At 37.9% G+C, this 12,554-nt stretch overlaps 1 protein-coding gene across 1 annotated transcript in view; it reads right to left on the bottom strand.

The window, feature by feature from the left end:
- RCOR1 (REST corepressor 1) overlaps nt 1-12,062 on the bottom strand; it is a 108,541-nt gene extending 96,479 nt beyond the window's left edge. Inside the window, exons 1-2 of the mRNA XM_031953213.1 lie at nt 11,618-12,062; nt 11,405-11,464 (exon numbers count right to left, since the gene is read on the bottom strand). Of these exons, the coding sequence (XP_031809073.1) occupies nt 11,405-11,464; nt 11,618-11,981 (424 nt within the window). The 5' untranslated portion in view covers nt 11,982-12,062. The remainder of the gene's footprint in view (nt 1-11,404; nt 11,465-11,617) is intronic.
- Between the last annotated feature and the right edge of the window lie 492 nt (nt 12,063-12,554).

Consider the following 12,554-nt stretch of genomic DNA (forward strand, 5'->3'; position numbering starts at 1 on the left):
TCTAGGATAGAAAATGTAGCCCATTGCTTCCCCCTCCATATGCTACCTCTGAATCCTATAGGGTTCCCGCATCTGGAAAATTATCTGTAAGATAATGCCTTTCAATGCCACAACCTGGTGTGTAAGTACAAGTAACAGGGATTTGTGATTTCTGTAGCATAATAGATAGCTGGTTTTGGAAACAAGTAGGTTCAAGCTCCAAATCTGAAAAATCAATCTATTACTGCTTTCAGCAGCAGGACTATTAATTGCAGATAAGTAAATAGGATAAAAGCTTGAAAATAGAGATCTAGAGATGAGTGAGAATTCACTAAGATTCTGATACCAAAATTCAGTTATATTCCATAGAAAAACAAAACAAGAACAGAAAATAAAACTTTTCATTTTTCAATGAATGTTGAAGCAAATTGTTCCCTACCCTGCTGTTGGGCACCTTGGAAAGAATCCTGGATTCGGCACCAAAAGACCCAGGTTAATGCCAGCCCTATCATTATCTTCCTATGTGACTGTGGGCAAGGCACTTGACCTCTTCTCAGCATCTTATACTATACATCCTCTTACCAGATAATCAAGAGTAGCTATTTAGCAAAATGTCAGGGTACACTGCTATGTCCAACACCACTCTGCAACACCCACGTTAGCTGAGGTCTTAAGAGTACCATTCTTTTTAATAAGAGTCTTTCTCTTTAATAAGATGCTTTGTCTGAAGTATTATCACCTTAGATCAATTATCCAATATTCATTTTTTTAAAAGTCAAAAGTAGTCGAATGTCAAGTCAAGATCCAGAAATTAACACCCTACATGCAATCATTCAAAAGTTAGAATATTCCCAACACCACAGAAAGAAACACAGTAGCAAAATACCTGTAGCTGCAGAACTAGGGAAGCTAGGGAAACAAACACACAGGAAGCCTTCAAGGAGCTTACATTCCACTAGAAAGATACAATATGTACACTAACAAATACAAAGTATTTACAAATTAATACAGTTATTTCCAAAGGGAGAGCATAACAATGATGGGAGAAACGGGGAGAAAGAAAAAGGAAGGGAAAAAAGGCCTCATGTTGGCATCTGAGCTCTGTTCTTTTTTAAGGCAACTGAATTCTGTGAGGAAGAAATGAAGAGAAATACATTCCAAGTTTGGAGAAGAAATATTGTGTTTGGTGAAAAGATAGTGGCCAGTCTGACTAAAATAGACAAATAAATGAATGCATAAAGAGAGTCAAAGTATCTTCCATAATTGCTGTTGTCATTCTGTTGCTTCAGTCATCTCTAACTCTTTGTATTTGGAGCTTTCTCATGAAGGATACTATAGCGATTTGCCATCACTCTTTAATTCATTTTACAGTTGAGAAAAGGGAGGCAAACAAGATTAAATGATTTGTCCAGGGCCATACAGGTAGTTAAGTAGCTGTGGTCAGATTTGAACTGAGTTACTCCTGAAACCAGATTATACTCTTATCTCCTAAGTCATCTAGCTGCCCAATCTATAACTGTTATTGAAGACTTAAGTATTAATTTAAGAGTAGAACCAAAAGAACATTGTACACAACAACAAGATTATATGATGATCAATTCTGATGGTGTGGCTCTTTTCAAAAATGAGGTGACTTAGGCCAATTCCAATGGACTTGGGGTGGGGAAAGAGCCATCTGCGTCCAGAAAGAACTATGGGGAATTATTTTGTGCAGCATAATAATTGTGGAAATTAAGTACAGAAGAATTGTACATGTTTAACATATATTGGATTATTTACTGACTAGGAGAGAGAGTGAGGGGAAAGAAAAATTAGGAAAACAAGATTTTGCAAGAGTGGTGTTAAAAATTATCTTTGCATGTATTTTGAAAATAAATTGTTCTTTTTAAAGCATCAACTTAATATCCTCAAAATCAATTCCCCTTAGGACCCAGTTCTTCTGTAGCTAAGTCATACTGATCTCTGGAAGGTTATTACAAGGCATTATTGGCAAGAGAAAGGGAAAGGGTACAAAGAACAACCTTCTGAGTATCACTTCTTGAAATAGACTTCAGGTTCTCAGTTGACATATTTAAAAATAATATTTTCTTCATAAACTCTTTAACCAAAGTTCATCTGGGAGGAAAGACCCTCAGGGTTTCTGGCCAAAGTAGAAATGACTGATGTTTACATTCATTGCGAGTCAATCAGGACCCAATTAATGACCAAATGGGTCACCTTTAAAGTGATTCCTAAGGAGATTCTTTGTGTCTCAATTACTACCTTTTCCCTGAGTGCAGACTCAATCAAATTGAAGCTTGCTGAAGACCTTAGCTTAAAAAGGCCAAGGTCTATGTCTAGGGCCATCTCCAGTTGTCCTGATATATATTTGGCCATTGGATCCAGATGGTTCTGGAGGGGAAAGTGAAGCAGGTGACCTTGGGAGAGCCTTCCTTCACTTAAATTCAATTCACTTGCATGTTATAGCATCACCTTCCTGATGTCATGGTCCTCTTCTAAAATGAAGGCCAAACAAGACAACCAAAAAATGTTAATGGAACTGGTAAGGGAAAAAAAAAACCTCATTTTTATTGGTATCTAACTTTTTTTCAAAATTAAAAATTAAATTGTAACTAAGTCTCTTTAAAATTCCCCAAATTTGTACTGTTTTTTTTTTAATCTCTTCATAACTCTCAACAAACTTCCTAATTGGTCCAATGTGATAAAATAGAAAAAATGCTAGGTTTAGAGTCACAAGGTCTTGGAGTCGAATACTGATTCTACCATTTAAGCAAGCCACTTAAGCTGTTTGGGATTGTTTCCTCAAATTTAAAATGAGGAGATAGAGGCAATGATCCTTTATTAAGATCCCTTCAAGCTCTAAGTCTATGAACTATATAATGTGGCTTTAATCAGTTCAAAGGAGAAACTGTAAAATAAAGACCTCTGATAATTAAACATAAATAAAATACTCAAACTTTAAGGATCACAGAGTAAAAACCTCATTAATTCAGAAACTTATATTATTTAGAAATTCCTATGACCCATGAATAGGATTTAGATATTTGGAGATTTACTTTTTTAAAAACATCTTTTCTATTTTTGTTCGCAATAAAATAAGGTTCTCTTAAGCAAATTCATAATGTACTTATCTATTCAGCAAAACAGACCTTTAACATGATAAACATGCCTATGTCAGATTGTATGTAGTTAAATATACTAGAAAATAGAAGAAATTGTTCAAACTTCATTTATTTAGACTTACTCATTTGAATCAATCAGTGAGGTTTTACACTAATTTATTCTTCTAAGAATGGTATTTTATTTTTACTAAGAAATCAACTAAATTTGCTTGAGCTAATAATAGTAAATGTAAAATGAATTCACTTGTACAATGTATTTAAGTTAAGCTTTGGATTTCCTATACTACTTAATATAACTTAAATCCTTCAGTCTCAGATAGAGGTAGTCCTTGTTGCCATATGAACCTTTGATCTCATTCCCTCACCACATCTATAGCAAATTGTTCCCACTCTTCAACCTCTATCTGGTTCCTTTACTAAGTCTACAAAGATGTCTATACCTCCCTCATCCTTTTAAAAAAAAAAAAACCAACTACCACCACCCTCACTTGGTCCCAACAACCTGGCTATCATATTATCATATCATAAAAGACAATTGCTTATTTCTAGATCATCTGTAAAAATTGAACAGGGATAAAGAAAGTTCTATACACGTGTTTTTTAAAAAATCAACTTGATAAAACACATGATAGGGAAGATATGGCTAGGTATGTCTTGTGAAAAAGAACAGAAGGGTTAAGTGGATTGCAAACTCAAAGGATGCAAACTTATAAGTGACAGTCAATAAATACTGTCAGCTCTAAGGGGAAAAAAAACTAATGCTATCCTAGACTGTATTGAAAGGTATAGTGTCCAGTATGAAGAAACTAACACATTACATTCCACATTGGTCAGACTATATAACTAATCCATTTGATTCTGGGAGCCACATTTGGAAAAGATAAATTGGAGTATGTACAAAACACAGAAGGGTAAGGGGACTAGAGAATATGCCAACATTAGAAGTAAAGAATTTTAGGTCTATAGAAGAGACAACTTGATGATGGTAGAGAGCATGACTGTAACATTAAAATGTTCAAAGATCTCTCCTATAGAAAAGGAATTAAACTCATTCCGCTTTTCTCCAGAAAGCAGAACTTGAAATGATGAAGCTGCAGAGATGCAGATCCAGATTCAAATTTAGAAACAAATTTTTTAACCAAAACATTTCAAAAAATGGAAAAGACTGCCTCAGGAAGTAATAGGATTTCCTCTCACTGGGAATCTCAAACAGAAGACCAACTATTTGTTAGAAGGATGATCATATTTTTGGTCAAGTACAGGTTAGATTACCTGCATATATATAACCTCTTTGAACTGTTAAAAAACAAACCAAAAAACAGTCTGTGGAAAACCTATTTTATTAAATGGTAACATTAGTAGTTCTGAAAAACAAATTAAACTGCCCTAATAAACACTGGCCAGGAGGCAAAGCACCAAACTCAACTTTCAACTCTATTCTTTCCCAGGTCTATTCTTTTCACTCCTACATTACACTCTCTTCCTAATAGGAAAACTTCAATGTATCAATTCAACTCTACAGTAACTCTGCCTAATAATCCTTGACCCCTCATTATTATCAGTCCTTGCAAGCTCCAACCCTGGATTGCTTCCACTATCCCACTCCTTTACTCCTATGTACTTTTGCTGAACAGAACTACAAGAAAGTGATGGGGATGTATTACAAATATATTATCTAATCTCAACTAGGACCTTACTGAAGCAAGAAAAACATTTTATTTCTATCTGATTCACTGTCCACTCTCTGAAACTTTTCTTCTTTCTTCAAGCCTCCTGCTGTACCTCTCTCCCCTTAGTACCTTCTCAGCCTAGAATTTCACATCACAAATAACAAGAATTTTGAAACCATTCCCAAGAATTTCTTCTTCCCCATTCATTTTTCTCCATCCCCTTCAATCTCAGATAAAGAAGTGGTCCTTCTTACCATGGCAAATCCCTTTATATGCATCTTTGATCCCATTCCTTACTCTTACTATCCTTCCCACTCTTATCTTCAACCTCTATCTACTGATTCCTTTACTGAAGTCTACAAAGATGTCTATACCTCCCTCATCCTTAAAAAAAAAAAAAAAACAACAACCATCACCCTCACTTGGTCCCAACAACCTGGCTATCATATTTTTCCTTCCTCTCCATCTCTTCTAAATGCTCTACCTTCTCTTAAATCACCTATGATCTCTTAATTGTCAAATTTAATGGCCTTTTACCAATCCCGATTCTTTCTGACTTTTCTGTAGTATATTGATCACTTTCTGAACACATCTTTTTTTGGGTTTTCTTGTCATGTTTCTCTCAGCTGTCCAACTGACTCTAAGTCTCATTTACTAGCCCTTTCTTTATGCCACACACCCATGATCCCTCAAGATCCTATTCTAATCCCTCTTCTCTTTTCATTCTCTCCTTTCAGTTCCCATGGGTTCAATTATCATCTCTATGTAGATAATTACCACTTCTACAGAGGTATCACAAATCTATCTCCACAAGTAAAAGTTAAGTATCTCTAAGTACTTTTTCAACATTTTGAACAGGATGTCTAATAGGCAACTCAAAACTTAGCACCTCAAATCAGTACATTCAAAATAGAATTCATCATCTTTCCTCTTAACTTCTACTTCCAAACTTCCCAAACACTGCCTAGGAGGGGCTATGAGACATAGTAAATAGAGCCAAGAATTTGGAACCATTAACACTTGAATTCAAATCCAATCTCAGGTACTATGTAAGTGACTCTGGGGAATGTTGTTACTCAGCCATTTTCAGTGGTGTCCAACTCTTTGTGACCCCATCTAGAGTTTTCTTGTCAATGATATTGCAGTGGTTTTCCATTTCCTTCAGCAGTTCATTTTACAGATGAGGAAACTGGGGCAAACAGGATTAAATGATTTGCCCAGGGTTACACAGTAAGCCTGAAGCTGGACTTGAACTGGGAAGATGAGTCTTCCTCCAGGCCCAATATGTTATCCATTGTACCACCTAGCTGTCTTCTATATGCCTCAGTTTCCTCATCTGTAAAACCTCCCAGGTTTGTGATGAGGATTAAATGAGATAATATTTGAAAAAAACAATTAGCATAGTACTGGAACATAGTAGATGCCTAAAATTAAAATTTCATTATCACAGTTGTGGGTGTCATCATCCTTCACACTATCACTTTGGCCCAAAAATTCACTCCACATATCCAAAGTGTTATCAAATCCTACTTCTACCTTCACAATCTCTCACTTATGCAACCACAACTCTAGTTCAGGACCCCATCACTTCTCACCTGAAATACTGAAAGAGCCTGGACTCCTGGCTTCAAATTTCCTTTCACTTTAATCTAGCTTCTGCTTAGCTACTAAGATGATTTTTCGTGTCTGACCATGTCATTACACCTATAAAAATACCAGTAGTTCTCTATTATCTCTAGGACTAAATAAAAAAAAAAAAAAATCTTGTTTGGTTTTTAGAATTCTCCATAATCTGGCCCAGTCTTCTCACACTACTCCCCTCTACATACTCTACTGGTCTACTTTGAAGTACTTCTTTTTCCCAACTCTATCTCTCATTTCCATCTCTATCTCCCTATCTAATAAAGGTTCCCTACTCAGTCAATAAACATTTATTAAGCACCAACTATGTGTCAGGCACTGTACTTATCACTGTAAAAGACAGTCTCTGCTCTCAAACTCAATCTAATTTAGAAGACAACATGAAGTTATACAAAAAAGTTATACATAGGATATATAAACAGTATACATGTGTGTGCGTGTATATATATATATATATATATATATGAATGAATGAACAGGATAAACATAATCAACAGAAGAAAGGCACTGGAGAGTCAGGAAAAGCTTCCCATAAAGGTAGACTTTAGCTAAGACTTAAGGGAAACCAGGGAAGCAAGGAGACAAGAATGAAAGAAAAACATTTCACTGACTGGTCAATGAAAATACAGAGGAGCTGGGAGATGAGTGTTTTCTTAGAAAAGTAAAAAGGATAGTGTCACTGGACTGAAAAATAAATGCAGGGAAAGTGGGTATTACAGTCGACTAGTAAGAGGGCAGGTTATCAAAAGCTTTGAATGCTGAGCATAATATATATTTTGTAATGTAAAAATACTTTGTATTTTTATTCTGGGAATAATATGGAGTCTCTAGAATTTACTGAGTAAGGTAATGACATATCCAGACCTGCTCTTTGGGAAGACCACTTTTACTACTAAGTGGAGGATGGGAATGCCCTTCTTCCACAACTCTGCTTCTTAATTTCCTTCAATACTGATTTCAAATTGTATCTTCCACATAGGCTATTTCCCTCATCTCCCTTTCTGGGTTACCTTCTCTCTACTCTGTCGATATAACTTGTATATATCTAGTTATGTGCTGTCTCCCACATTAGAAAGAAGGGACAGGTTTTTGGGGGTTTTTTGCCTTTATTTGTAAGTACAAAACTTAGCTCACTGCCTGACACATAGCAAGGACTTAATAAAATACTTATTGACTAACATCCCTGAAATACATACCACTGGAAGATTTAAAAAAAAAAAAAAAAAAAAAAAAAGGTAAGAGAATTTGATAGCTTTACTGGACTACAGAATAGCAAAGATCAAAGACTTTAATACATTACTATTAAATATACTAATAAAATTACAGGAGTTTTCACATTTACACATGAGAAACCACATTAACTCTCAAAATAATAGCCATGACTTGGAAATATAGTGATTAATTAATAAACAGATTGGATGGAACAAATCAAGCACTGGACGATAAAACTCAAGATAATATAGCTAAAATATATTTAAGGAGAATAGTCAAAGATAAAAATTTAAAGAAACTCATACAAGACAGCATAAAAAGCATCACTGGAGTCCATGTGATCCAAATTCAGAAGACAACCCCTTTCTTCAAATAACAAGTCTAATCTATTCAGTGAAAGATTCGTTTTATTATACTACACTTTCAAATTTCATATTTTTTTTTATTCTGAATGCTAAAACCTTTCTTTCCAAGGTAAACAGACAGTAATTAAAATGACTTTATAACTGATTTTTTCAAATAGTACTCCATTAATCTAGCTTAGCACTTAATTAAAATTTTAAGTAAATCAACATTGTTATTTACACAATTTCTTGAGAGGATGATTGTATGCCCCAAATGATCTATGATCTATAAAAAAAAAAAGGGGGGGGGGGGAGAGGCCAAGAGAGGTTAGTCTTATCTCAACTTAATAATTTAAGTTATATAGTGCCATTAAAAACCTTAATGGAAAAACTATACTGTAGATAATAATAAGTGTCTAAAAATTACTGTTCTAGCCCGTTATCCCTGTATCCTTTACTACCCTACATACCCCCAAACACATTACACTTAAAAAGTAACACTTATTAAATCCAATTTTCACTTACTGATATCTAGTAGGGAAGCTACAGAAGAGTACCAACGCCAAAAAGTTAAGTAGAAAAAGCATTAAGGAGTGTGAATAATCTTAAAATGAATAAACTTCCCTTAAGAGTAGTTTCCAATTTCTATACATAACTGATATCTAGTAGGGAAGCTACAGAAGAGTACCAACGCCAAAAAGTTAAGTAGAAAAAGCATTAAGGAGTTTGAATAATCTTAAAATGAATAAACTTCCCTTAAGAGTAGTTTCCAATTTCTATACATAACTAATCTAAAAGAAAGGAAATAGTTTAAGAGTGAATTTAAGTTTCCAAAATTAATTTATTTCCTTCCCCTCTATCCCAATTATATGTTTTTGAATTTTCATAAGTATAGAATACTAGGCAAGAGAATCATTAGTTGTGAAATTACAGTAAGGCCAAACACAACCCTTAATTTAGACCAACACCAACTTTCTGAAAGTCACTATTTTCGATTAGTAACGTATTAACTCAAATTTTTCATTTTTGTTCAAAAATTGCATTCAGAAATGTTTACACAAAACAAGAGACAAATTATTCTATTTACCTGAACAAGAGCATCTACAATGTTTTACTTTTACTTTATCAACAAGGGGCTTATAATAAGCCCACACCAAGTAAATACTTATTTACTTGAAAAGTGTTTTAGGCAACTAAAATATATTACATATACTCTTCCATTGGAGAATATACAGGTCAAATTCTCAAACTGCTAATAATGCAATCAAATATGAAATGATAAAGTCAGACCAGATATATTCAGCTAAAAAGCAAAAATTTTATATCTTATTTAGCTCCCAAAGCATCTGCCACATTTTCTTGAGGCCCATTTAAAACATTTAAGTAAAAGGCTTCAAATAAATGTAACTAAAATGTATCAAATTAAGCCAACATAGTTACAACTTATTAAAACTAGAAGATTTGAGAAGATGATTAAAAAAAATAGACAATATTTTGTGGATACTTGGTGACAAGCTTTATTTTAATATGCAAAAGAAATGATGAGCTTGACCTACAAACTGAAGAAAGGGTCAACTGTAACCAAAAAACAATATGCCTCCCCTGGTGGCTGACTAAGGAATGGAGAAGTCATGGGTAAGAATGGGGGAGGGAGGAGGAAGGAAGGGAGAAGGTAGAGGAGAGAAGAGGAGAGAGGAAGCATAGCTTCCTACATCTGGTCTGTCATTCAAACAAATGAAAAGTGACTATAAAAATGGGAGAGGAACTCTCAAAATTCAGATAATAAAAATTATTACAAAGTAACATGGAGGGCGTTTTTTAAAAGCACAAGTCTTTATGTACTGACATTTACACAGATTAAAATGCTTATTTTCAATCTTAAAAAAGATTGTTAGAAATTATTAAAATTTACAAGGAAAGATAAAATTGCAAGAAAAAAGTGCACAACCAAAGTATAGGTAAGCAGGACAATGTCATCTCCACTAACTGACTTCAAATATCAAATCACAATAGGTACTAAAACCTTCACAAAAAAGTAAGAATTCTACCTATTTCCATCACTGTTTATATACTGTAGAAAAGAAGTTATGCATTATTCAAAGTTTGAGCCAAGAATGAATTAACTCCAGGTTTAAAAACCCTAGCCAGTAAGGATGTTTGACTAAGGGGTCAAGTTTTATTTTTTTAAATACAAATTTCTTCCTTTTAAAAATCCTATTTACCAACATGTCATGTAAACTGACAAGCCGAGATCCCAATATTAAAATTTAAATAAAATTCTTTTGTCTGCATGTAAATTTGTTACTATATCACTTTAAATTATTTTGCATATAACAGCCAAGCAGGCAATGTTTCTAAAATGTTCTGTTCTTGTTTGGGGGGGGAAGGGGGGATGGATTTGGGGCTGGTTGTTTTTAGATTAATGTATTCTATAAGACAAGACTTTTGATTATTTTATTTTCAAAACTTGTTTTTTACCAACATTTACCAACACCGCAAAGGGGGAAAAAAACCCATTTACAAAGAAGTCTCAAAAAAGAAAGAAAAAGCAACCTGCTATATGAGATTCTCTCCTGGCTATATAAGCTTTTCTTCTTTTTCCTGCAAAGCGCCCTCTGGAAAACCCAATTCTCTCATAAACTGAAACAATATGTATTTTGTCCTTATTCCATCCATCCTTGACGTTTCAAAATCAGGGATAAAGAGGAAAGCAAGAGCTCAGGAGTCCAGAAAAAAAGAGAATCTTGAGCAATAATTGATTGGGTAGGGGTGTCTATTTTATGTGGTCAGTGAAATTTCATCAAGTCCATTTAGCTTGCTAGATGCTACTTCACCACCACTACCATAATCACTGTGAATGTGAAACTAACCACACCTGAGCCAGAATGGAGCCAATACAATTGTTTCCACTACTACATCCCCGCTATAAATACATTCCCAGCACTCCGGAGGATAGATATCAAATCGTAAGTTACAATGGTATTTCGTGAAGGAGAAATCATCTCTTTTTATAAGTCTGGAGGCACGTTGGCAGAACACGTTCCCCCTCCCCCCCTTGCTGTTCTTCCCTTGGACAGCAGGGCGAACACACACAAAAAGAAAGTTGTTGATTTGATCTCCACTCCCTACCCAAATGCCCTCATACTCCTTAAAATCCACATGAATCCTACGTTTTCCTGTAAGATTTTTCCCCCCTAAGAAATGAAAAGGGTGGGGTACCTGTCCCTCAAATATAAGCCACCTGGAAGGCTTGAGTGCAACAACCAAGGACATACACACAGCCAAGTCCCCCAGCACTGTCTCTAACCAGTTTGAGGCTACCTACCCCATCAGTTTCAAGCTCTACATATCATCCTCTCATACCCAAGCAGGGGCAACGGTCATCCGAAGTCAGGAGGACAACCCCCCACCCCACCCCCAAGGGTGTCAAACTCACCAGGATCAAAATCAGGCACGACTGCCTGGTACTGGGGTCCGACTCTCATGCCACCTCCTCCTGCGAAGAAAGAGGAGAGCGGGAGGGAAGTCAGTGAAGGCTCCGGGCAGAGTTTGGGAGCTGGGCAAGAGGGGACGACGGGGACGCCCGGGCGGAAGGGGGAGGGGAGTGGAAGCAGGGTAGCCTCGGCTCGAGTTTGAGGCTATCACCTACCATGCTCTTCATCACTCGAGGAGCCCGAGCTCGCTTCCTCCCAGGAGTTGGTGCTATTTCCATTGGGCGCCGCGGCGGCGGCCGCTGCCAAACTTTTATTATGGCCATTATTGGCGGAGCCGGAGGCAGCCGAGGCGGAGGCTGCAGCGGAGGAGGCAGAGGCGGCCGAGGCCGAGGCTGAGGCTGAGGCGGCGGCAGCGGCGGCTGCGGAGGCGGAGGAGGAAGAGGAGGAGGAGGCAGTAGTGGTGGTGGTGGTGGTGGCGGCGTTGGCGGCGTTGGAGGCGGCGGAGGCCGAGGCAGCGGCATTATTCCTCCCCCTCCTCTTCCCCAGCACCTCCGGGCCCTTCTCCACCATGGCTGGCATCGGAGGGGACGGCGGGGCGCGGGGAGGAGGGAGCAAAGTGGGGCTGAGGAGCGAGGCGGAGGGTAGGCTCGCCGCGAGGGCGCAGGGAGGGGGGCGCGCCCGCCGAGGGGACCGGGAGCCCGGGGCTCCGGGGGACGACAGTTGGAACCGGGGCTACTCGAAGGGAGAAAGGGCTGAGGGAGAGACTTGTGACGGCAGCCGGGAACGCGGAGCTGCTTCAACGCCCCAGCTCGAAGCCAAGCGCAACTTTCGCTCTCATCGCCGCCCGCCCGCACTTCACTGGCTCAACTACTCTGGGAGCAGGGAGTCGGGGGGAGGGGGGAGGAGAGAGGGCAGGGAGGGGAGGAGGAGCAAGGAGGGAGCTCAGCCGAACCCAGCCGGCCGGAGGAAGGCCCCGCCCCGCTCCTTGCCTCTCATTGGTCCTTTTGGGATTTTGGAAGAGCCACAGTCACGTTGGTTGGCTAGGATACCCCGTCCGTCAAAAGAAAGCTGAGTGCGGAAGGGAGGGGGAAAGAGTAGGGGGCGGGCCCGGCGCTTCCGTTGCTCGAGTTCGGTTGACGCGTATAGCCCGCT

Source organism: Sarcophilus harrisii, chromosome 2 (genome assembly GCF_902635505.1).
Source record: "Sarcophilus harrisii chromosome 2, mSarHar1.11, whole genome shotgun sequence".
Taxonomy (NCBI): Eukaryota; Metazoa; Chordata; class Mammalia; order Dasyuromorphia; family Dasyuridae; genus Sarcophilus; species Sarcophilus harrisii.